Source organism: Drosophila sulfurigaster, chromosome 2R (genome assembly GCF_023558435.1).
Source record: "Drosophila sulfurigaster albostrigata strain 15112-1811.04 chromosome 2R, ASM2355843v2, whole genome shotgun sequence".
NCBI lineage: Eukaryota > Metazoa > Arthropoda > Insecta > Diptera > Drosophilidae > Drosophila > Drosophila sulfurigaster.
The window spans coordinates 5,721,603-5,747,853 of record NC_084882.1 but is presented as its reverse complement, the minus strand read 5'-3'; the positions used below and the strand labels follow the sequence as shown (position 1 = coordinate 5,747,853).

Genomic DNA, 26,251 nt, shown 5'->3' with positions numbered 1-26,251 from the left:
AAGTCGGCGAAATGAATTATGTATCCGATAATAAAAATATTATAAAACATAACATTTTACCTTAAACAAACAAGAAAAAGACCAAATCTAACTAGAAACGCTGCCCTGCATTGTTTTAAGCAACTATTTCCTGGAAATTACCATATATAATATAATGTTCTTTTTTCTGCCTGGTGACTAGCTTAAGAAGGAAGTAAATTTAAAAAAAATGCATAAGTGCAGAATAAGAAGCGGTTTTTTATAATTTGATCTGTAAGTTGAGTAAGTTTATTTAAGTTATGAACACTTCAATTTTCCAATATGCATGTTTGTTTTTTGTTTTCCAGACTTCAAACATCAATAAACTTGAGTTGTATTCGCTGAAATGAGAGTTCTACGTTAATATTGCTGCTCTTATTTGCAGCGGGAGACATATCATTAAATGTTAGTTTTAAGAATTTGATGAAGTTGAGAAAACACAATAACATTAACTAACATATATGTATATTTAATTAACGCTGGCGAAGCTGGAGTCTCAGCTGACTAGTACTATAGAACTCTTGGGGTCCCAATGAAAGTTTAAGATTCAGATTTTCTTGCATACTCAAAATGTGTTTATTAATTGTAGTTGTTTTACATCACTAAAGAATTTGTGTAAAAGTCAAATGACCTTCTCAAAGTTAGGCTACATATGAAAATAAAAATAATGATAATATAGTTAAAGCAAACATTTTTCAATAAAACTGCTTTAATTCTTGAAGGCACATTTTTAGGTCAGATCGTGATTTAAATTATACAAAGGTCTATAATGGACGAATAATAAACTGCATTTTACAGAGGTTTCCATCCGATCTGCTTTTCCCGATCGCGATGTAGTTGTGTAAGCAAGTGCAAGCGCAATTGGGTGACGCTTTCTAACATTACGTTACACAATTTGCATTGCAGCATTGACATATCTCTTCGACTGCAAAATAATTGAACATGTTTATTATTTGTAAGGTAAATAGTCAAGGCGTATAAATACTTACAAGTTGCGCCACTCGTAAAGTTGTTTGCAATTCGCTTGTAAGGCCAACAAGTTACTCATATTCTCGATTTCGAGTTCGTAATAGCAATGTATAGGCAATATGGCTCGCTTGCCAAGCGGTTCGGCGGCAGGTTCCAAATCAGACATGTCCTCCCAAACATGATCAGAATTTGACAGGTTACGTTCAATAAAACTCCGATCTTTGTTCAGAACCCTACAAAATAAAGAAATTAAAAAGAATCGCAACAATTGATAGTTATTTATAAAGACCCTGTAAGCAAAGATTGCAGTTGATTAAAAATAGTAGCACGACCCTCATCTGTAGCGGTGGGCAGTTGATTAGGGTCGCTGTGGAAGAACAACATGTCGATATTGTAACGCATTTGATTGATCTAAAATATAAGTTTCAAAATTTTAAAATTAAATCAATTCTATTGCAAAATAATATTTACAATACGAATATCGTCCTCAAGAACTGCGACATCCAAATTAACGACCATGTCGTGCTCTTCAAAATGAGATTGCATAGTTTTTGGATTAAAGCCAAGTCCAGCTAAAATACACACATATTTCGTTCGTTCCTTATTGCATTTGATTTGCATGGTGGGACAAAAGAGCAAAGTCATCAATGCAGAAAAGCCGTGAATATTTGGCATAAGAGTAGTGCCTCGAGCAGTCAACTTATCACCATCGGTTTCACTGACGGACGCTGCCACCACCATTTGATTATGGCGATCTTGTGGGTCGGAATCTAGAAGAACACCATTAACTGATTCTCGCTCAATAACCACAGTCTTAAATAAGCCGACGCGTAGCATTGAACACATAGATGTTTCAAGTGGACTGAATGGCCCTTTAAGCATTATAGTTTGATTGCATTTATCCAGAGGCGGTGGCTTCAAGTTTTGGTCAGTTGGGTTCTGAACCGAACGTAAATAATCCTCGTTGATGTGATGTTTTTCCGTATGGCTTTCATGGCACGCAACCTCTTGCTTGCTTATGCGAAAGTCATGATCCTTACGCGACATATAATCTTCATCTGCTCGACGAGCCAATTGTCGTTCCACAAGTTTGTCATTGAGTAGTCCATCACGCATATGCAGTAATACAGCAGCGACGTTGTTGACCAATGAGTATATCTCCAATTCAATAGTTCCGCGCTTTGATACTGTAGTCAACATTTCGACTGCCTCATTATCCCAACGGTTATAGTTGCTAACCAATGACGATGGCTGTATCAAAGCCAGCCGGCATTCAAGCATACGCGGTGGCAGTTGATCTAATTTATATTTCAGCTCATATGGCATCATTCGCAGCTGATCTATAGCCAATAATGCTGTATTACCGTAATCAATGAAGCGCACACTAAACTTTGGATACCCATTTGCTTGAGTTTCGACCCTGATGACAGTTGCGCGCTGATAGTGTTGCTTATGCATTGCCAGAAGCTCCAGGCCCGTTGTAATAATGCTTGGATTCTTCACATGACAGCTAAGGTGCTGTGGTGAATTAATTAGTTCAGTCATGCTGTCGATGCGATCCAACAGTTCATTTGGTTGAAAGTAAAACTTGCTACAATTTACAATCTACAAAAAACAAAAATGATTCGTATTTATTAGTTAAAAACTGTGTCGTTCATTTACATATATATCGGGATTTTGCACTTACATGCGATATTTTGCCTGCCACAATCTTGTCAAAGACAGATGGTAGAGGAAGTAGCTCAACATTCCATTTCTTGCATGGTGGCACCCAGGTGCTGTCACTGACAACTCCAATCCCGTGTTGTTCAACATACTTAAGAGCACTGGTTTTTCTGAAAAAAGCATACAAAATTTAATGATTAAAGAATCGAAACCTTAGAAGTATAGCTTTCATAAAAAAATGGACATTCGTTTTAGAAAATATATCAATTAAAGCGAATTGTACTGTTATCTTACTCTATTACGTGAAGAGGGCGATATGCATTATTTAGACGCATTCTAACAGCCTTGTAAACCTCGGTCGCGACGCGTCCCGGCACATGAATGGGATTCATGTAATTATATTCATCGTCATCCTCTTTGAATGTTACAAATATCTTTTCAGAACCATGCGAAAATGTAACATCCATTTTCTTGGCCGGAATTTTTGCCTCTAAAAATAATTCCTTAATCCGTCGAGTATATAATTCACCCATATACCGTGGCTCAAATTTAGTAAAGTAGACAGTGCGACAAGGATCGTTGCCATTAGTAGCTCGGTATATGTTGCTATCGTAGTCCTCGTTTGCTTTATCGGCGCGCATGAAATAATTGGGATAAAATGCGCCGGCAATGATTACTTTCAAAACTATGGCTTTTTCATGATCATTCCAAGACTTGCAAGCACTAGATGGCATGTTTTGTAGATACATAGAAGTACAGCGTTGCTGCAGGTCTTGTACCATCAAATGCATCTCTCGAAGAGAACGCAAACAAACACAAAACCGCCGAGCCCATTGGTGTTCCGAATCCTTTTGCATTCTGTCCTGACATATGTTCAGATACATCTAAAAAGATTTCAAAATTCATCAATTTTACAGTCAAATACTTTGCGAGTATATTAGGAGACTTTACTAACTTTGTACATGCGATATACAGCAATCATGTCCGACCCAGAACCATCGGAGAAAGCGTAGCGCATCCAAAAAGCTTCATTTTGTCCTCGTCTTTCAGTGAGAAACAATCCACGAACAGACATTCCAGCAGCTATGGGACAAATTCGGACAAGACCTTCTTTCTCAAATCTTCAATAAAATGTCGTGACCTTTCGTGACTTACCCATGATAATAGCCTCGTCGAGGCAATTAAATACGTAACCAAGTATAATAAGGCGGCTCAAACGCACGTCTAGGGGGAGACGTGTCATAATGCGACCCCAATGGGTGATATCGCCGTCGAGATCCTCGTAAACTCCATCAACCGTAGTAAAAAGGGCTCCAACCTCCTTCAGCAAGAGGACCGTGTTGTGTATGTCGAATAGATTTGGTGGCGACATCGCTAGGGCCAGAATTTCAGTTGGGCTACCCATGTCAAGTTCCTTGGCTTTTAGTATCGAATTCTCAAGTGGCGATCGAAGCATCTCGGGGACTCCAAACTCTTTCATTTCATTTAAATAAAAGTCCTTTGTGACCATACGATAAACACGACCACTTCGTAGACGTCCAACACGTCCAGCTCGTTGGCGACAATTCACTTTGGAGGCCCACTCCAAGCGAAGGCTTTTAAAATTCGATGCAGAATTGGTATGTAGCACTTTGGTTAGGCAAAAGTCAATGACATAGGATACATCTGGCACGGTTATAGAGCTTTCCGAAATATTTGTAGTCAGTATCACCTTGCGATGGCCAACGGGAGGTGGTTGAAAGACTTCTGCTTGAGCCTCGGGCGACAACAACGAATGGCATCGCACAATTGTAATTTCAGTACTGGGACTGTGAATGTGAAATCAATCAGTTATCGGATAATAAAATATTAAGTTAATTTTTTTACTTTTCTCCCATTACTTGTTTAATATGCTCAGCCATAGTATCAATCTCATGGATGCCTGGCAAAAAAATGAGCACTGCTCCCGTGCGCTTCGACTCCTCATAGGTTTGTCGGGATGTCCCAACCGCCTTGCGTTCCATGTTGTCAATCACCAAAAGTATTTTAATGGCATCGCCATAGCGATCTGGTGATATACCTGGTTCCCGCTGTTGGGGCTCATCCTTGCAATGAATATTCTTGAACTGATCTCTATAGTATTTAACTAGCGGATATTTGCGGCCATGACTAGCAGTAACCACGGGTGGTATCCATGAAGTGCTAGCAAAATACTTGCAAAACTCGTTAGCATCAATAGTGGCAGACATCAGGATGACTTTGACATGACGAGAATTCAGTGCCAGCAGTCGGCGTACAACAATCAACAAAAAGTCCATGTCCTCATCCCGCTCATGTACCTCATCCAAGATAATGTGAGTGTAGTGTGTGAGTGTCTTTTGATTAATGAGATTATTCAACAATACACCTGTGGTACAATACAATAAGCGAGTGTCCTCCATATTAGCGGGACGGTGTAGGCCAACTTGATATCCACACACAGTTCCTGGTTGCCATTGCCGTTCCTGGCAAACACGATTGGCAATCGATATGGCAGCGATACGTCGTGGCTGTGTTACAACAATTTTACAGAACTCGCGCCTCTTGAAAGCTTCATCCAATATGTACTGCGGCACCTGTTGAAAAAAAAAAAAAACAAATTAAACTCCCGACACCTATTATTAATAAAAGCAAAACACTGCAATATATATACATAAATGACTGTGATCAAGTATATACTTAATACGGTTACACACATTTTCTGTATAAACGAAGATACTCTATAGTATGTAATGGTTAAAAAAATCTTAGAAATTTAAAATAAAAATTCATGAAATTAATGTCAGTTGTTGCAAGTTGCAACGTCTTGGACGGACTGACGATACCAATGACAAGTTGAAGCTGTTCTCGTCATGCTGTAAATAAATACAATCAAAACACATGTACTCAGCGCAGACCAACCACATCGAGGTGATTGAGACAACATTGGCGGTGCTGCATCTTACGGAAGAGAGTTGCCTGCTGATGGCGAGCTAATGGTGAAGGAAACTCATCGAATTGCATGCATATAATTTATGCCATACATTTCAAACTTGGGACCCGCTTGTCTGTTTTGTCAAGAAACTATATCACGCACCCTTTGACTAGCACAACTCCCAAAGAAGCTTTTACTTTTGGCAATTCGTACAAGAGAATGCATTTCTTGGTGCTTGTGAAATTTTGGCAAACCCTGAAGACAGCAAAAGCAATGAACTCCAATAACATCAATTGAAGCCAAAGAGAGTCAATCTCAACGAAGAGCTTAACTGCCTAGCGATTTATAAGCAACTCTGCCGACTTGAGGAATCTTACGACACGCAGATGATACGACATTCGCACTTCATTTGCGCCCACAAAGATCTTTATTGGAATTTAGAATATTTTCGTTAAAATCAGAGATCTGCATAGAATATTTAATCAATATGTAAATTAAAAAGCATACCTGTGTAGTTTTACCACAGCCCGTCTCTCCTTTTAATATAACCACCGGATTATCATTAATGGCGGCCATAATTTCTCCACAATGTGCATATATGGGCAAATTCTTGTCCCGATTTAAATCGAAGTGATATTTCTCATAGTAGGCTTCATCAGAGCGCACGCGAGGCTGCTCTTCCATTTCGCCGTCATCGTCGTCACTATCCAAATCATTAAGTGTTTTATTGCGCATTGAGAAGTTGTTCTTGTTACCATCCAACTGTAAAGTCAACATACATATATATACATGTACATATATTCTTGAAAAATGTGTCAAATTTCCATTCATTTACTTCGCCGTACCCACACTCATTAAATTTTAACATACATACATACACACATCGTGTATAAACTTTTTTTCTTACTTTCTTCATGAGTTCTTTTTCTTTCTCGGCGATTTCATTCACATAATCCGTGCCAACCATTTTGCGTTTGATCGGATTGGAGTCTTTAGTCTCCACGGCTAGAATTTTGGGATCGCCAGTTATACACCCTTGTAAAGCGTTCCCTCGCTTGAATTCCTTTGAAAAATCGAAAAAGTCCATTATATCGGAGTCCATGCTGACATTAAGTTGCAGCGTTCACTTCAAATAAAACGACATTAACCAATCCACCCGGGAACTAGTATGCAACAGAGCGGTTAAACGGTAAATGAAAAAAACACCTCAAAATATCGATATATTCATTAGTTAGACAGCGTTTACCAACACAGACTAAAATATTCGCAGTAAACGGACTAGCTGACTATAAACTATCGATTTTTTTCACTCAAATATCTAAATATTTTTAATTCTATTAAAATTAAATTATATCTTTAAAATTAATTTAAATTTGTTACGGACTGGTTGTCTTCCCTGGGGCCGCGCCGGCTGGCTCATCGGTACTCAGGTGGAGTTCCATCCCTGGCCCGCAGTCCGCACAATCGATAAGTCCACCGATATTAACAGCTGTTTTTACAACAGAAAAACACATCACTAACAAAACAAAACAGCTGCCGCGCAATTGGAAATTGCGCTAAACAAAAGGAAATCCAAAACAAACTATTGACGACGGTAAGTAAAGAAAACGACAATAATGTACGACTCACTGATCCATTTATTATTTGAATAGGGCCACAGCTGGACCCCGGCGTACCCACCCTGCCTGAGATGGCCACATCGGCGCCATCTCCCTTTGCGTTGGCCACTATATCAGTGGCTGCTCCTCATCCGGTGTAGCGCTGTCGAATTTCCCTCCCCCTCCATGCTGAGAAGACTCACACAACCATGTTCAACGTAAGTACTTTTATATTATTCCTGAATTTTTCTTAATTACTAACATTTAATTTATTTACAGGTATAATATTAATAGATATTCGAATTTCATTACAGCTACACGGAACAGGATTCGAAGGAAAAGCAAATAACAAAACAAACAAAGCGGAACAACAAAGAAATAATAACGGAGTAGGGACAATTTATATATGTTACGTAAAGAGATCACAGATAGGTATATTTATGTATGTATGTATGTATACGCATATTTGGGTGTATGTATGTATGCTTGATTCGCTTAAATGTCTACCTTGACCTGCCTAAGAGCTCTTGAGGTTTGGTGAAGGGGCGATAGGTGATAATATAGTTCATATATGTATATACTTTTTTTTTATAAATACAACCATACATTTGTATCTCAGTAGAGGCAAATGTTGATCTGGATCTACTCTGCCATTTTACAACAAAATATTGATTTATTTTACTTTAATTTGTACTCTACTTTAATTTATGGTTTTATTTAATTTACTTTGGAATTTTAATTTACTTTAATATGATTTTATACGTTTTGTCTTTTAATATGTTTCTTATATTTTTCACTAATTAAAATAATATGTTTTTATAGTCTTTAATTCAATTTAATCTAATTTAAATATTGCTCTAGTCTTCAAAGTTAAATTCTTGTTGTTTAGTTTTTAGGTGAGTCTTCAAATTATATTCTCTTTTCTACATTAATTCTTTTACACTCAAATACGATTCTTTTAAATTCAATGTAGTGCGATGTTGTATTTCATATATGTAAATATATATAATATTTATTTCTACAGTGTTTTAATAATCTTTTATTAAGAGTTTGTTGAGCGAGAGTGCACGGAAAACTTGTCGGCGAACCGGCAGGGCCTGGTGACACTGTAGCTCGACTCACTCAGACTGGCTTCTCCTCTTTGTTCGGCGTAGGACGCGTCAACTGGCATCCGCTGCTCCACATCGTTGGTATGCTCCCACTGGTGATGAACGGCGGCTGTCCCTCGTGGCTCGACGTCAGGAATGCCTGGTGTCGTCTTGCGGTGGCAGTTATCCGCACTCTGGCTTTGCTCCAGCGGTGATATCGTTCGTTGGATGTCGCGCGCCGTTAGTGTCTTTTTTTTTCTACGTTAATGTTGGCTTCGCAAACAAAGAAAAGTAACGCACAATGCAACCTGCCAAGAAAATCGACTGGCACTCTTCTTTAGGTGGACCGTCTCCAACCTCGTTCTCAATTCAACTCCGTGTCACAACTCAGACGAGAAAAGACAGTCAAGATCGTCCAGCACGATCTTCCGGCCGACCGTCTCCAACCTCGATCCAAAATCAACTCCTCGACTCAACAAAAAATCCACATGCTCCTCTAGTGAAAAAAGTTGACGTTTCCTTTTCATCTCCTATTTAACAGGAGGAGCAGTTTAAAACTCCCTCCCACCCCTGGAGTTGCAATTTCCTGCCTCCGATACATCGCCTCGCGATAAATAAGAAATTCAAACTGTATGTACATTTTCTTGTAAAAAGTCTATTTATATATAAGACTTGGATCAAAATTACATTGGCAAGGGGAGCTGCCCAACAGTAGCGTAACAAAATGACACGTAAGTGGGATAAATCCAGAATTGATGTTCTCATTCTATTGTTGTACAGTGAGTATTCTGTCAATGTAGTTTTGCTTTTGGAATCAAAGTAAATATTCCAATATTTATATAATTTCATTAGTATTTTATATCTTTCAATATAAATCGATTCAAAATACTAGCAACTAGTTATGTGTATATGTATGTGGTGCGCTTCTATACCCTCGTTTCGGTGTTAGTAAATGCATTGCTTCGATATGTACACATGCGTGCATATCAAAATCGAAAGTTTATTTCAACCTTTATTAATTTATTACTTTCAGGCGGAAATCAACGTGACCTGGCACGAGCCAAAAATCAAAAGTCTGAACAGACGAAAGGCAAAATAACTGATGGAATGGCAGTGGAACAATTTAAATCAAAGAAAAAGCGATATCACATGAACTGCAAAAATTTATAATGTCATCCGATAATTTGGGGACGTTGAATTATGCCAGAAAAACAGAAGAAAAAGATAAATAGTCTGGTGCTACGCTGGGCGGAGCAAATAAAAATAACGCTTACATGTAAAGACGGCAGAGTGGAACGTACTGTCTTGCTTGGAGAAAAAACTTATAAGATCAAGCGCAAAACTAGGAGCAAAAGCCGCAATCTGGGTATCTATCCTATAGAATATTTACTGACTTTGATTAAATTTGTAATCACATAGTAAATAAGTAGCTAATAAGCTGCCAAATAGCAACATCTAAACACGCATCTCACAAGAAAATTGACAGATTCACGAAACCTCCTCACACTTTTATTGATCATGTGGTCTTTGGTATGCTTCCTGAGGACAGTAAAAGCCCGGAGACCGGTCCCAAAGTCAAATTTGCAGCAAGCGTAGGCGTAAGTAATGACATATAGAACAAACTATAATCTATTACATTTCTTCTTTTTTGTTTTGCATCAGCCATAGGAACATGCCTTTACTATTTCGGTAAGAATTGGCTTGACCTCGGACATTGGCTTTTGTCCAAGTGCTGTATACGCAGAAACTTTGAGACATGGATTTAAAATAATGTAATGAAAAATACATTATCAGATTGCAAATTAACTTATGTTCAATAAAAATCGTCCTTTTTGCGTGTACACTTGTTTCGAGTTGCGGTAAACGCGTTTACATCATTTGGTTTTCACTCTTTCTGCTCATAAAGGTGACAACTTGCACATTATATATGTAGATGTAACAATGCATACTCTGTATAATCACTGTTGGTTGAATGCGGATGTTAATGGAGTTCATTGGCGCATCTATCACGTACCGTTCTTGTACAAGTTGCAGTCAAAATTTGATATGAATTAGCATTCTATTCTGGGCGTTCAATGTCAGGGATTTATGGTTAATTCATTCAATCGTTAATCTGGGCAAGTTTATCACAAAACCGGATTGCCTGACTTCGGGATTGCTCGTCCGTTCCTAAAATGAACGGCAGCGGCCTGGCTAGTAACCAGCATTTGTCTAGAACTTTAATTTCCGTGCCGGCAACAGCAGCCATCTGGATGAGGCCCCCATCATGATGTACGCCAAAATCGATGATAAATAGTGATTATGTATTCCGGTGAGTACGCAATGCAATTCCAGGTGAGCTTTTACCTTCATAATCTATCCATTGCTCCTTCTACTTCAGTGTTAAACTTAATGAGCAAAATCAATTGATCATCGAATGCATTAAACAAAGACCCAAAACTTTGTTCGACAAAATTCAAATTTAAGGACTTTTTTAGTAAGCCCCTAAATCGAATGCCCTACTACGCGTTATGTGAGTTGGAAATGAGAGTATATTCAACTACTTCAACGCCGACAACGACAATGGTTGTAGATAACTTATTTAACATAGGTGTAAATAAAAAAATAATAAACGTTAACCGAATACAATAACAATAAAGTAAAATTAACTTGAAAACTTAGCTCTGAATACATGTAGTTTACCGGTCAACCTCCAATACAACATAACTCAAAGACAAGACGCTATCTATCTATAAATTAAAGTTTCACTAAATTTTAATATTAAAAATAAATATATACATATATATTTTAATTTTGTCAGCAAAGTTTCCATTAGTGGTCATGTTGAGGAAGACGACGAAACGCCTTTCTAGCAGTTTTGTGTTTGGTATTTCAATGGATTGATATTTGTAACTGCGTCAAAATCGGCATGTAGTAGATGTCGATGAGATATGCTGACCCCTCATTTTTGCCTTTGGTTGTTTAAGTAATTTGATAGTAATAAACTCACATATAGGCATATACAGGATCGCATGTGTGAAATTCAAACATCTTTAAACGAAAAAAAATTGTGTTAAAAATATAAATTCTGCAAAATGTTTTTTACGTATGTACATTTCAAAAATTTTGAAAATAAGACTAGCCTCCAATAGTTGTCGTTTTCGAATTATTAATAAAAGCACGTGACAAAAAACGCTAGTCATATTTGACTTTGTCTTGAAAAATGTGTAAGTCGGCGAAATGAATTATGTATCCGATAATAAAAATATTATAAAACATAACATTTTACCTTAAACAAACAAGAAAAAGACCAAATCTAACTAGAAACGCTGCCCTGCATTGTTTTAAGCAACTATTTCCTGGAAATTACCATATATAATATAATGTTCTTTTTTCTGCCTGGTGACTAGCTTAAGAAGGAAGTAAATTTAAAAAAAATGCATAAGTGCAGAATAAGAAGCGGTTTTTTATAATTTGATCTGTAAGTTGAGTAAGTTTATTTAAGTTATGAACACTTCAATTTTCCAATATGCATGTTTGTTTTTGTTTTCCAGACTTCAAACATCAATAAACTTGAGTTGTATTCGCTGAAATGAGAGTTCTACGTTAATATTGCTGCTCTTATTTGCAGCGGGAGACATATCATTAAATGTTAGTTTTAAGAATTTGATGAAGTTGAGAAAACACAATAACATTAACTAACATATATGTATATTTAATTAACGCTGGCGAAGCTGGAGTCTCAGCTGACTAGTACTATAGAACTCTTGGGGTCCCAATGAAAGTTTAAGATTCAGATTTTCTTGCATACTCAAAATGTGTTTATTAATTGTAGTTGTTTTACATCACTAAAGAATTTGTGTAAAAGTCAAATGACCTTCTCAAAGTTAGGCTACATATGAAAATAAAAATAATGATAATATAGTTAAAGCAAACATTTTTCAATAAAACTGCTTTAATTCTTGAAGGCACATTTTTAGGTCAGATCGTGATTTAAATTATACAAAGGTCTATAATGGACGAATAATAAACTGCATTTTACAGAGGTTTCCATCCGATCTGCTTTTCCCGATCGCGATGTAGTTGTGTAAGCAAGTGCAAGCGCAATTGGGTGACGCTTTCTAACATTACGTTACACAATTTGCATTGCAGCATTGACATATCTCTTCGACTGCAAAATAATTGAACATGTTTATTATTTGTAAGGTAAATAGTCAAGGCGTATAAATACTTACAAGTTGCGCCACTCGTAAAGTTGTTTGCAATTCGCTTGTAAGGCCAACAAGTTACTCATATTCTCGATTTCGAGTTCGTAATAGCAATGTATAGGCAATATGGCTCGCTTGCCAAGCGGTTCGGCGGCAGGTTCCAAATCAGACATGTCCTCCCAAACATGATCAGAATTTGACAGGTTACGTTCAATAAAACTCCGATCTTTGTTCAGAACCCTACAAAATAAAGAAATTAAAAAGAATCGCAACAATTGATAGTTATTTATAAAGACCCTGTAAGCAAAGATTGCAGTTGATTAAAAATAGTAGCACGACCCTCATCTGTAGCGGTGGGCAGTTGATTAGGGTCGCTGTGGAAGAACAACATGTCGATATTGTAACGCATTTGATTGATCTAAAATATAAGTTTCAAAATTTTAAAATTAAATCAATTCTATTGCAAAATAATATTTACAATACGAATATCGTCCTCAAGAACTGCGACATCCAAATTAACGACCATGTCGTGCTCTTCAAAATGAGATTGCATAGTTTTTGGATTAAAGCCAAGTCCAGCTAAAATACACACATATTTCGTTCGTTCCTTATTGCATTTGATTTGCATGGTGGGACAAAAGAGCAAAGTCATCAATGCAGAAAAGCCGTGAATATTTGGCATAAGAGTAGTGCCTCGAGCAGTCAACTTATCACCATCGGTTTCACTGACGGACGCTGCCACCACCATTTGATTATGGCGATCTTGTGGGTCGGAATCTAGAAGAACACCATTAACTGATTCTCGCTCAATAACCACAGTCTTAAATAAGCCGACGCGTAGCATTGAACACATAGATGTTTCAAGTGGACTGAATGGCCCTTTAAGCATTATAGTTTGATTGCATTTATCCAGAGGCGGTGGCTTCAAGTTTTGGTCAGTTGGGTTCTGAACCGAACGTAAATAATCCTCGTTGATGTGATGTTTTTCCGTATGGCTTTCATGGCACGCAACCTCTTGCTTGCTTATGCGAAAGTCATGATCCTTACGCGACATATAATCTTCATCTGCTCGACGAGCCAATTGTCGTTCCACAAGTTTGTCATTGAGTAGTCCATCACGCATATGCAGTAATACAGCAGCGACGTTGTTGACCAATGAGTATATCTCCAATTCAATAGTTCCGCGCTTTGATACTGTAGTCAACATTTCGACTGCCTCATTATCCCAACGGTTATAGTTGCTAACCAATGACGATGGCTGTATCAAAGCCAGCCGGCATTCAAGCATACGCGGTGGCAGTTGATCTAATTTATATTTCAGCTCATATGGCATCATTCGCAGCTGATCTATAGCCAATAATGCTGTATTACCGTAATCAATGAAGCGCACACTAAACTTTGGATACCCATTTGCTTGAGTTTCGACCCTGATGACAGTTGCGCGCTGATAGTGTTGCTTATGCATTGCCAGAAGCTCCAGGCCCGTTGTAATAATGCTTGGATTCTTCACATGACAGCTAAGGTGCTGTGGTGAATTAATTAGTTCAGTCATGCTGTCGATGCGATCCAACAGTTCATTTGGTTGAAAGTAAAACTTGCTACAATTTACAATCTACAAAAACAAAAATGATTCGTATTTATTAGTTAAAAACTGTGTCGTTCATTTACATATATATCGGGATTTTGCACTTACATGCGATATTTTGCCTGCCACAATCTTGTCAAAGACAGATGGTAGAGGAAGTAGCTCAACATTCCATTTCTTGCATGGTGGCACCCAGGTGCTGTCACTGACAACTCCCAATCCCGTGTTGTTCAACATACTTAAGAGCACTGGTTTTTCTGAAAAAAGCATACAAAATTTAATGATTAAAGAATCGAAACCTTAGAAGTATAGCTTTCATAAAAAAATGGACATTCGTTTTAGAAAATATATCAATTAAAGCGAATTGTACTGTTATCTTACTCTATTACGTGAAGAGGGCGATATGCATTATTTAGACGCATTCTAACAGCCTTGTAAACCTCGGTCGCGACGCGTCCCGGCACATGAATGGGATTCATGTAATTATATTCATCGTCATCCTCTTTGAATGTTACAAATATCTTTTCAGAACCATGCGAAAATGTAACATCCATTTTCTTGGCCGGAATTTTTGCCTCTAAAAATAATTCCTTAATCCGTCGAGTATATAATTCACCCATATACCGTGGCTCAAATTTAGTAAAGTAGACAGTGCGACAAGGATCGTTGCCATTAGTAGCTCGGTATATGTTGCTATCGTAGTCCTCGTTTGCTTTATCGGCGCGCATGAAATAATTGGGATAAAATGCGCCGGCAATGATTACTTTCAAAACTATGGCTTTTTCATGATCATTCCAAGACTTGCAAGCACTAGATGGCATGTTTTGTAGATACATAGAAGTACAGCGTTGCTGCAGGTCTTGTACCATCAAATGCATCTCTCGAAGAGAACGCAAACAAACACAAAACCGCCGAGCCCATTGGTGTTCCGAATCCTTTTGCATTCTGTCCTGACATATGTTCAGATACATCTAAAAGATTTCAAAATTCATCAATTTTACAGTCAAATACTTTGCGAGTATATTAGGAGACTTTACTAACTTTGTACATGCGATATACAGCAATCATGTCCGACCCAGAACCATCGGAGAAAGCGTAGCGCATCCAAAAAGCTTCATTTTGTCCTCGTCTTTCAGTGAGAAACAATCCACGAACAGACATTCCAGCAGCTATGGGACAAATTCGGACAAGACCTTCTTTCTCAAATCTTCAATAAAATGTCGTGACCTTTCGTGACTTACCCATGATAATAGCCTCGTCGAGGCAATTAAATACGTAACCAAGTATAATAAGGCGGCTCAAACGCACGTCTAGGGGGAGACGTGTCATAATGCGACCCCAATGGGTGATATCGCCGTCGAGATCCTCGTAAACTCCATCAACCGTAGTAAAAAGGGCTCCAACCTCCTTCAGCAAGAGGACCGTGTTGTGTATGTCGAATAGATTTGGTGGCGACATCGCTAGGGCCAGAATTTCAGTTGGGCTACCCATGTCAAGTTCCTTGGCTTTTAGTATCGAATTCTCAAGTGGCGATCGAAGCATCTCGGGGACTCCAAACTCTTTCATTTCATTTAAATAAAAGTCCTTTGTGACCATACGATAAACACGACCACTTCGTAGACGTCCAACACGTCCAGCTCGTTGGCGACAATTCACTTTGGAGGCCCACTCCAAGCGAAGGCTTTTAAAATTCGATGCAGAATTGGTATGTAGCACTTTGGTTAGGCAAAAGTCAATGACATAGGATACATCTGGCACGGTTATAGAGCTTTCCGAAATATTTGTAGTCAGTATCACCTTGCGATGGCCAACGGGAGGTGGTTGAAAGACTTCTGCTTGAGCCTCGGGCGACAACAACGAATGGCATCGCACAATTGTAATTTCAGTACTGGGACTGTGAATGTGAAATCAATCAGTTATCGGATAATAAAATATTAAGTTAATTTTTTTACTTTTCTCCCATTACTTGTTTAATATGCTCAGCCATAGTATCAATCTCATGGATGCCTGGCAAAAAAATGAGCACTGCTCCCGTGCGCTTCGACTCCTCATAGGTTTGTCGGGATGTCCCAACCGCCTTGCGTTCCATGTTGTCAATCACCAAAAGTATTTTAATGGCATCGCCATAGCGATCTGGTGATATACCTGGTTCCCGCTGTTGGGGCTCATCCTTGCAATGAATATTCTTGAACTGATCTCTATAGTATTTAACTAGCGGATATTTGCGGCCATGACTAGCAGTAACCACGGGTGGTATCCATGAAGTGCTAGCAAAATACTTGCAAAACTCGTTAGCATCAATAGTGGCAGACATCAGGATGACTTTGACATGACGAGAATTCAGTGCCAGCAGTCGGCGTACAACAATCAACAAAAAGTCCATGTCCTCATCCCGCTCATGTACCTCATCCAAGATAATGTGAGTGTAGTGTGTGAGTGTCTTTTGATTAATGAGATTATTCAACAATACACCTGTGGTACAATACAATAAGCGAGTGTCCTCCATATTAGCGGGACGGTGTAGGCCAACTTGATATCCACACACAGTTCCTGGTTGCCATTGCCGTTCCTGGCAAACACGATTGGCAATCGATATGGCAGCGATACGTCGTGGCTGTGTTACAACAATTTTACAGAACTCGCGCCTCTTGAAAGCTTCATCCAATATGTACTGCGGCACCTGTTGAAAAAAAAAACAAATTAAACTCCCGACACCTATTATTAATAAAAGCAAAACACTGCAATATATATACATAAATGACTGTGATCAAGTATATACTTAATACGGTTACACACATTTTCTGTATAAACGAAGATACTCTATAGTATGTAATGGTTAAAAAATCTTAGAAATTTAAAATAAAAATTCATGAAATTAATGTCAGTTGTTGCAAGTTGCAACGTCTTGGACGGACTGACGATACCAATGACAAGTTGAAGCTGTTCTCGTCATGCTGTAAATAAATACAATCAAAACACATGTACTCAGCGCAGACCAACCACATCGAGGTGATTGAGACAACATTGGCGGTGCTGCATCTTACGGAAGAGAGTTGCCTGCTGATGGCGAGCTAATGGTGAAGGAAACTCATCGAATTGCATGCATATAATTTATGCCATACATTTCAAACTTGGGACCCGCTTGTCTGTTTTGTCAAGAAACTATATCACGCACCCTTTGACTAGCACAACTCCCAAAGAAGCTTTTACTTTTGGCAATTCGTACAAGAGAATGCATTTCTTGGTGCTTGTGAAATTTTGGCAAACCCTGAAGACAGCAAAAGCAATGAACTCCAATAACATCAATTGAAGCCAAAGAGAGTCAATCTCAACGAAGAGCTTAACTGCCTAGCGATTTATAAGCAACTCTGCCGACTTGAGGAATCTTACGACACGCAGATGATACGACATTCGCACTTCATTTGCGCCCACAAAGATCTTTATTGGAATTTAGAATATTTTCGTTAAAATCAGAGATCTGCATAGAATATTTAATCAATATGTAAATTAAAAAGCATACCTGTGTAGTTTTACCACAGCCCGTCTCTCCTTTTAATATAACCACCGGATTATCATTAATGGCGGCCATAATTTCTCCACAATGTGCATATATGGGCAAATTCTTGTCCCGATTTAAATCGAAGTGATATTTCTCATAGTAGGCTTCATCAGAGCGCACGCGAGGCTGCTCTTCCATTTCGCCGTCATCGTCGTCACTATCCAAATCATTAAGTGTTTTATTGCGCATTGAGAAGTTGTTCTTGTTACCATCCAACTGTAAAGTCAACATACATATATATACATGTACATATATTCTTGAAAAATGTGTCAAATTTCCATTCATTTACTTCGCCGTACCCACACTCATTAAATTTTAACATACATACATACACACATCGTGTATAAACTTTTTTTCTTACTTTCTTCATGAGTTCTTTTTCTTTCTCGGCGATTTCATTCACATAATCCGTGCCAACCATTTTGCGTTTGATCGGATTGGAGTCTTTAGTCTCCACGGCTAGAATTTTGGGATCGCCAGTTATACACCCTTGTAAAGCGTTCCCTCGCTTGAATTCCTTTGAAAAATCGAAAAGTCCATTATATCGGAGTCCATGCTGACATTAAGTTGCAGCGTTCACTTCAAATAAAACGACATTAACCAATCCACCCGGGAACTAGTATGCAACAGAGCGGTTAAACGGTAAATGAAAAACACCTCAAAATATCGATATATTCATTAGTTAGACAGCGTTTACCAACACAGACTAAAATATTCGCAGTAAACGGACTAGCTGACTATAAACTATCGATTTTTTTCACTCAAATATCTAAATATTTTTAATTCTATTAAAATTAAATTATATCTTTAAAATTAATTTAAATTTGTTACGGACTGGTTGTCTTCCTGGGGCCGCGCCGGCTGGCTCATCGGTACTCAGGTGGAGTTCCATCCCTGGCCCGCAGTCCGCACAATCGATAAGTCCACCGATATTAACAGCTGTTTTTTACAACAGAAAAAAACACATCACTAACAAAACAAAACAGCTGCCGCGCAATTGGAAATTGCGCTAAACAAAAGGAAATCCAAAACAAACTATTGACGACGGTAAGTAAAGAAAACGACAATAATGTACGACTCACTGATCCATTTATTATTTGAATAGGGCCACAGCTGGACCCCGGCGTACCCACCCTGCCTGAGATGGCCACATCGGCGCCATCTCCCTTTGCGTTGGCCACTATATCAGTGGCTGCTCCTCATCCGGTGTAGCGCTGTCGAATTTCCCTCCCCTCCATGCTGAGAAGACTCACACAACCATGTTCAACGTAAGTACTTTTATATTATTCCTGAATTTTTCTTAATTACTAACATTTAATTTATTTACAGGTATAATATTAATAGATATTCGAATTTCATTACAGCTACACGGAACAGGATTCGAAGGAAAAGCAAATAACAAAACAAACAAAGCGGAACAACAAAGAAATAATAACGGAGTAGGGACAATTTATATATGTTACGTAAAGAGATCACAGATAGGTATATTTATGTATGTATGTATGTATACGCATATTTGGGTGTATGTATGTATGCTTGATTCGCTTAAATGTCTACCTTGACCTGCCTAAGAGCTCTTGAGGTTTGGTGAAGGGGCGATAGGTGATAATATAGTTCATATATGTATATACTTTTTTATAAATACAACCATACATTTGTATCTCAGTAGAGGCAAATGTTGATCTGATCTACTCTGCCATTTTACAACAAAATATTGATTTATTTTACTTTAATTTGTACTCTACTTTAATTTATGGTTTTATTTAATTTACTTTGGAATTTTAATTTACTTTAATATGATTTTATACGTTTTGTCTTTTAATATGTTTCTTATATTTTTCACTAATTAAAATAATATGTTTTTATAGTCTTTAATTCAATTTAATCTAATTTAAATATTGCTCTAGTCTTCAAAGTTAAATTCTTGTTGTTTAGTTTTTAGGTGAGTCTTCAAATTATATTCTCTTTTCTACATTAATTCTTTTACACTCAAATACGATTCTTTTAAATTCAATGTAGTGCGATGTTGTATTTCATATATGTAAATATATATAATATTTATTTCTACAGTGTTTTAATAATCTTTTTATTAAGAGTTTGTTGAGCGAGAGTGCACGGAAAACTTGTCGGCGAACCGGCAGGGCCTGGTGACACTGTAGCTCGACTCACTCAGACTGGCTTCTCCTCTTTGTTCGGCGTAGGACGCGTCAACTGGCATCCGCTGCTCCACATCGTTGGTATGCTCCCACTGGTGATGAACGGCGGCTGTCCCTCGTGGCTCGACGTCAGGAATGCCTGGTGTCGTCTTGCGGTGGCAGTTATCCGCACTCTGGCTTTGCTCCAGCGGTGATATCGTTCGTTGGATGTCGCGCGCCGTTAGTGTCTTTTTTTCTACGTTAATGTTGGCTTCGCAAACAAAGAAAAGTAACGCACAATGCAACCTGCCAAGAAAATCGACTGGCACTCTTCTTTAGGTGGACCGTCTCCAACCTCGTTCTCAATTCAACTCCGTGTCACAACTCAGACGAGAAAAGACAGTCAAGATCGTCCAGCACGATCTTCCGGCCGACCGTCTCCAACCTCGATCCAAAATCAACTCCTCGACTCAACAAAAAATCCACATGCTCCTCTAGTGAAAAAGTTGACGTTTCCTTTTCATCTCCTATTTAACAGGAGGAGCAGTTTAAAACTCCCTCCCACCCCTGGAGTTGCAATTTCCTGCTCTCCGATACATCGCCTCGCGATAAATAAGAAATTCAAACTGTATATACATTTTCTTGTAAAAGTCTATTTATATATAAGACTTGGATCAAAATTACATTGGCAAGGGAGCTGCCCAACAGTAGCGTAACAAAATGACACGTAAGTGGGATAAATCCAGAATTGATGTTCTCATTCTATTGTTGTACAGTGAGTATTCTGTCAATGTAGTTTTGCTTTTGGAATCAAAGTAAATATTCCAATATTTATATAATTTCATTAGTATTTTATATCTTTCAATATAAATCGATTCAAAATACTAGCAACTAGTTATGTGTATATGTATGTGGTGCGCTTCTATACCCTCGTTTCGGTGTTAGTAAATGCATTGCTTCGATATGTACACATGCGTGCATATCAAAATCGAAAGTTTATTTCAACCTTTATTAATTTATTACTTTCAGGCGGAAATCAACGTGACCTGGCACGATAAAAATCAAAAGTCTGAACAGACGAAAGGCAAAATAACTGATGGAATGGCAGTGGAACAATTTAAATCCAAGAAAAGCGATATCACATGAACTGCAAAAAATTTATAATGTCATCCGATAATTTGGGGACGTTGAATTATGCCAGAAAAACAGAAGAAAAAAGATAAATAGTCTGGTGCTACGCTGGGCGGAGCAAATAAAAATAACGCTTACATGTAAAGACGGCAGAGTGGAACGTACTGTCTTGCTTGGAGAAAAAACTTATAAGATCAAGCGCAAAACTAGGAGCAAAAGCCGCAATCTGGGTATCTATCCTATAGAATATTTACTGACTTTGATTAAATTTGTAATCACATAGTAAATAAGTAGCTAATAAGCTGCCAAATAGCAACATCTAAACACGCATCTCACAAGAAAATTGACAGATTCACGAAACCTCCTCACACTTTTATTGATCATGTGGTCTTTGGTATGCTTCCTGAGGACAGTAAAAGCCCGGAGACCGGTCCCAAAGTCAAATTTGCAGCAAGCGTAGGCGTAAGTAATGACATATAGAACAAACTATAATCTATTACATTTCTTCTTTTTTGTTTTGCATCAGCCATAGGAACATGCCTTTACTATTTCGGTAAGAATTGGCTTGACCTCGACATTGGCTTTTGTCCAAGTGCTGTATACGCAGAAACTTTGAGACATGGATTTAAAATAATGTAATGAAAAATACATTATCAGATGCAAATTAACTTATGTTCAATAAAAATCGTCCTTTTGCGTGTACACTTGTTTCGAGTTGCGGTAAACGCGTTTACATCATTTGGTTTTCACTCTTTCTGCTCATAAAGGTGACAACTTGCACATTATATATGTAGATGTAACAATGCATACTCTGTATAATCACTGTTGGTTGAATGCGGATGTTAATGGAGTTCATTGGCGCATCTATCACGTACCGTTCTTGTACAAGTTGCAGTCAAAATTTGATATGAATTAGCATTCTATTCTGGGCGTTCAATGTCGGGGATTTATGGTTAATTCATTCAATCGTTAATCTGGGCAAGTTTATCACAAAACCGGATTGCCTGACTTCGGGATTGCTCGTCCGTTCCTAAAATGAACGGCAGCGGCCTGGCTAGTAACCAGCATTTGTCTAGAACTTTAATTTCCGTGCCGGCAACAGCAGCCATCTGGATGAGGCCCCCATCATGATGTACGCCAAAATCGATGATAAATAGTGATTATGTATTCCGGTGAGTACGCAATGCAATTCCAGGTGAGCTTTTACCTTCATAATCTATCCATTGCTCCTTCTACTTCAGTGTTAAACTTAATGAGCAAAATCAATTGATCATCGAATGCATTAAACAAAGACCCAAAACTTTGTTCGACAAAATTCAAATTTAAGGACTTTTTAGTAAGCCCCTAAATCGAATGCCCTACTACGCGTTATGTGAGTTGGAAATGAGAGTATATTCAACTACTTCAACGCCGACAACGACAATGGTTGTAGATAACTTATTTAACATAGGTGTAAATAAAAAATAATAAACGTTAACCGAATACAATAACAATAAAGTAAAATTAACTTGAAAACTTAGCTCTGAATACATGTAGTTTACCGGTCAACCTCCAATACAACATAACTCAAAGACAAGACGCTATCTATCTATAAATTAAAGTTTCACTAAATTTTAATATTAAAAATAAATATATACATATATATTTTAATTTTGTCAGCAAAGTTTCCATTAGTGGTCATGTTGAGGAAGACGACGAAACGCCTTTCTAGCAGTTTTGTGTTTGGTATTTCAATGGATTGATATTTGTAACTGCGTCAAAGTCGGCATGTAGTAGATGTCGATGAGATATGCTGACCCCTCATTTTTGCCTTTGGTTGTTTAAGTAATTTGATAGTAATAAACTCACATATAGGCATATACAGGAATGTGTGAAATTCAAACATCTTTAAACGAAAAAAAATTGTGTTAAAAATATAAATTCTGCAAAATGTTTTTTACGTATGTACATTTCAAAAATTTTGAAAATAAGACTAGCCTCCAATAGTTGTCGTTTTCGAATTATTAATAAAAGCACGTGACAAAAAACGCTAGTCATATTTTTGTCTTGAAAATGTGTAAGTCGGCGAAATGAATTATGTATCCGATAATAAAAATATTATAAAACATAACATTTTACCTTAAACAAACAAGAAAAAGACCAAATCTAACTAGAAACGCTGCCCTGCATTGTTTTAAGCAACTATTTCCTGGGAAATTACCATATATAATATAATGTTCTTTTTCTGCCTGGTGACTAGCTTAAGAAAAGTAAATTTAAAACCATGCATAAGTGCAGAACAGCGGTTTTTATAATTTGATCTGTAAGTTGAGTAAGTAAGTTATGAACACTTCAATTTTCCAATATGCATGTTTGTTTTTGTTTTCCAGACTTCAAACATCAATAAACTTGAGTTGTATTCGCTGAAATGAGAGTTCTACGTTAATATTGCTGCTCTTATTTGCAGCGGGAGACATATCATTAAATGTTAGTTTTAAGAATTTGATGAAGTTGAGAAAACACAATAACATTAACTAACATATATGTATATTTAATTTGGCGAAGCTGGAGTCTCAGCTGACTAGTACTATACTCTTGGGGTCCCAATGAAAGTTTAAGATTCAGATTTTCTTGCATACTCAAAATGTGTTTATTATTGTAGTTGTTTTCATCACTAAAGAATTTGTGTAAAAGTCAAATACCTTCTCCAAAGTTAGGCTACATATGAAAATAAAAATAATGATAATATAGTTATTTTTTAAAACTGTGAAGGCACATTTTTATATGATTTAAATTATACAAAGGTCACGAATAAAACATAGAGGTTTCCATCCGATCTGCTTTTCCCGATCGCGATGTAGTTTAAATGCAAGCGCAATCTTACGCTTTCTAACATTACACAAATTGCAGCATTGACATATCTCTTCGACTGCAAAATAATTGAACATGTTTATTATTTGTGTAAATAGTCAAGGCGTATAAATACTTACAAGTGAACCCTTGCCAACAAGTTACTCATATTCTCGATTTCGAGTTCGTAATAGCAATGTATAGGCCTCGCTTGCCAAGCGGTTCGGCAGGCAAGTTCCAAATCAGACATGCCGCTCATGATCAGAATTTGACAATTTTCTGCAAATGTTGCAGGATCTTTGTTCAGCAGAATGAATTTAAAAACTTCCGCAAAAGACCCTGTAAGCAAAGATTGCAGTTGATTAAAAATAGTAGCACGACGCTCATCTGTAGCGGTGGGCAGGAAGTTAGCTGTCAAATCAACATGTGTAACGCATTTGATTGATCTAAAAATAAGTTTCAAAAATCATATTGCAAAATAAATTTCAATACGTATTCGACTGCGACATATTAACATGTCGTGAAAAATGAGATTGCATGATTAAAGCCAATAAATACACACATATTTTTGCATGGGACAAAAGAGCAAAGTATGCAGAAAATATTTGGCATTGAGTAGTGCCTCGAGCAGTCAACTTATCACCATCGGTTTCACTGACGGACGCTACCACCATTTGATTATATTTTCGGAATCTAGAGAACACCATTAAATTCTCGCTCAATAACCACAGTCTTAAATAGCCGACGCGTAGCATTGAACACATAGATCAAGTGGACTGATGGCCCTTTAAGCATTATAGTTTGATTATTTATCCAGAGGCGGTGGATCAAGTTTTGGCAGTTTTCTGAACCGAATAAATAATCCTCGTTGATGTGATGTTTTTCCGTATGGCTTTCATGGCACGCAAACTCTTGCTTATTTATGCGAAAGTCATGATCCTACGCGACATATAATCTTCATCTTCGAGCTGTCGTTCCACAAGTTTGTCATTGAGTAGTCCATCACGCATATGCAGTAATACAGCAGCGATGTTGTTGACCAATGAGTATATCTGCAATTCAATAGTTCCGCGCTTTGAACTGTAGTTACATTTCGACTGCCTCATTATCCCAACGGTTATAGTTGCTAACCAATATGGTTGTATCAAAGCCAGCCGGCATTCAAGCATACGCGGTGGCAGTTGATCTAATTTATATCAGCTCATTCAATTCGCAGCTGATCTATAGCTCAATAATGCTGTTTACCGTAATTTGAAGCGCACACTAAACTGAAGTGAATGAGTTGATGATATACTTAAAAATGTCACTGTGTAACGCTTCTGATACTGAAAGTACTATTTTTATAAGAGAGAACTATTTTGTAAATTGAAACTTATCGCTGTTAATAACATTGGCAAAATGTTAATTCGTTGGATGGCAAACACAGCATAACATACAAATTCATTGAACGTGACAGTACTCAATTCAGAATTATTTTTCCAATGTTAACAAATGTAAGAAATACAAACTTAAACTAGTAAAAATATTTATATATAAGACTTGGATCAAAATTACATTGGCAAAGCTGCCCAACAGTAGCGTAACAAAATGACGCGTAAGTGGGATAAATCCAGAATTGATGTTCTCATTCTATTGTTGTACAGTGAGGATTCTGTCAATGTAGTTTTGCTTTTGGAATCAAAGTAAATATTCCAATATTTATATAATTTCATTAGTATTATATATCTTTCAATATAAATCGATTCAAAATACTTGCAACTACTAGTTATGTGTATATGTATGTGGTGCGCTTCTATACCCTCGTTTCGGTGTTAGTAAATGCATTGCTTCGATATGTACACATGCGTGCATATTAAAATCGAATGTTTATATCAATCTTTATTAATTTATTATTTTCAGGCGGAAATCAACGTGACCTGGCACGAGCCAAAAATCAAAAGAAGCAAGCCGAACAGACCAAAGGCAAAAGAACTGATGGAATGACAGTGGAACAACGTAAAGCCAGGTAAATGGGATATCACATGAACTGCATAAAATGTGTGATCTGATTTTTGAATTCCTTTCCATGCGAGAAAAACAGAAAAAAAAGGATGAGGAGGCTGCTGCTGCGGGCAAGAGCAAATAGAAAAGATAACATTAACAGAGTCAGCTAGAGAGTCGCATACAGTCATACAGCCATGTTGTCGTCGGTCGTAGCTCACAAGCAAATCTCCATTCGGCATAGAGAAACAATAGCAAGTGCTTAAGCAGAATAAAAGTCGCAATCTGGAAGTAAATATCAATGGCAATTTCCGTCCGTTAATTTCCTCCTGGATATTTAATATGAGTGAATCAATTACTCAATGCAAGAAATATGAAATCAGTAGCTAATAGCTAATAAGCTGTCAAATAGTAACACCCAACCGTACATCATAAAAGGCAGAAGCTGACAGAAAGTGCTAATTTTTAATGTTATGTATCATAGCTGACTCATCATAATTTTTCTCTATATACCTGACTAAATTATTTACTGTAATATATAAAAATTTTCAAATAAAACATAATATACAGCCAAA

The 26,251-nt window shown here is 37.5% G+C and overlaps 2 protein-coding genes, 5 long non-coding RNA genes and 1 pseudogene across 12 annotated transcripts; 5 read left to right on the top strand and 3 right to left on the bottom strand.

The window, feature by feature from the left end:
* Nucleotides 1-12: 12 nt before the first annotated feature.
* LOC133836163 (uncharacterized) lies at nt 13-811 on the top strand. Its single transcript, XR_009893687.1, has 2 exons — nt 13-252; nt 327-811. It is a non-coding gene; the product is annotated as an uncharacterized LOC133836163 (long non-coding RNA).
* Nucleotides 710-6,752, bottom strand: LOC133836157 (probable ATP-dependent RNA helicase spindle-E). Its single transcript, XM_062266486.1, has 11 exons — nt 6,492-6,752; nt 6,092-6,346; nt 4,519-5,246; nt 3,808-4,460; nt 3,608-3,735; nt 2,947-3,536; nt 2,675-2,822; nt 1,459-2,592; nt 1,277-1,398; nt 1,008-1,220; nt 710-943 (listed from the first exon to the last, which is right to left on the bottom strand). The coding sequence occupies exons 1-11, from the start codon at nt 6,684-6,686 to the stop codon at nt 811-813; spliced, it is 4,299 nt and encodes a 1,432-aa protein (XP_062122470.1). The 5' UTR covers nt 6,687-6,752; the 3' UTR covers nt 710-810.
* Nucleotides 6,753-6,950: 198 nt separating this feature from the next.
* Nucleotides 6,951-7,476, top strand: LOC133836161 (uncharacterized). Its single transcript, XR_009893685.1, has 3 exons — nt 6,951-7,178; nt 7,237-7,400; nt 7,462-7,476. It is a non-coding gene; the product is annotated as an uncharacterized LOC133836161 (long non-coding RNA).
* Nucleotides 7,477-9,761: 2,285 nt separating this feature from the next.
* LOC133836160 (uncharacterized) lies at nt 9,762-10,229 on the top strand. Its single transcript, XR_009893684.1, has 2 exons — nt 9,762-9,868; nt 9,933-10,229. It is a non-coding gene; the product is annotated as an uncharacterized LOC133836160 (long non-coding RNA).
* A 777-nt stretch (nt 10,230-11,006) lies between these two features.
* On the bottom strand, nt 11,007-11,457 carry LOC133836336 (uncharacterized). The gene is made up of 2 exons (XR_009893708.1): nt 11,364-11,457; nt 11,007-11,300 (listed from the first exon to the last, which is right to left on the bottom strand). It is a non-coding gene; the product is annotated as an uncharacterized LOC133836336 (long non-coding RNA).
* A 584-nt stretch (nt 11,458-12,041) lies between these two features.
* LOC133836334 (probable ATP-dependent RNA helicase spindle-E) lies at nt 12,042-18,163 on the bottom strand (annotated as a pseudogene).
* A 338-nt stretch (nt 18,164-18,501) lies between these two features.
* LOC133836335 (uncharacterized) lies at nt 18,502-19,134 on the top strand. 2 transcript variants are annotated; one of them, XR_009893707.1, is made up of 3 exons: nt 18,502-18,648; nt 18,707-18,869; nt 18,946-18,962. It is a non-coding gene; the product is annotated as an uncharacterized LOC133836335 (long non-coding RNA). The 2 variants fall into 2 exon arrangements; XR_009893706.1 differs by having other exon boundaries at nt 18,503-18,648; nt 18,931-19,134.
* Nucleotides 19,135-20,344: 1,210 nt separating this feature from the next.
* On the top strand, nt 20,345-26,251 carry LOC133839193 (putative SERF-like protein). 5 transcript variants are annotated; one of them, XM_062270587.1, is made up of 3 exons: nt 25,229-25,290; nt 25,596-25,702; nt 25,750-26,251. In XM_062270587.1, exons 1-3 carry the CDS (start codon nt 25,284-25,286, stop codon nt 25,819-25,821), a joined length of 186 nt encoding a protein of 61 aa, XP_062126571.1. In that variant the 5' UTR covers nt 25,229-25,283; the 3' UTR covers nt 25,822-26,251. The 5 variants fall into 5 exon arrangements, 1 of the variants encoding a protein (XP_062126571.1); XR_009894064.1 differs by lacking the exons at nt 25,229-25,290; nt 25,750-26,251 and adding an exon at nt 20,345-20,463 and having other exon boundaries at nt 25,596-25,679; XR_009894067.1 differs by lacking the exons at nt 25,229-25,290; nt 25,596-25,702; nt 25,750-26,251 and adding exons at nt 20,345-20,463; nt 20,766-20,803.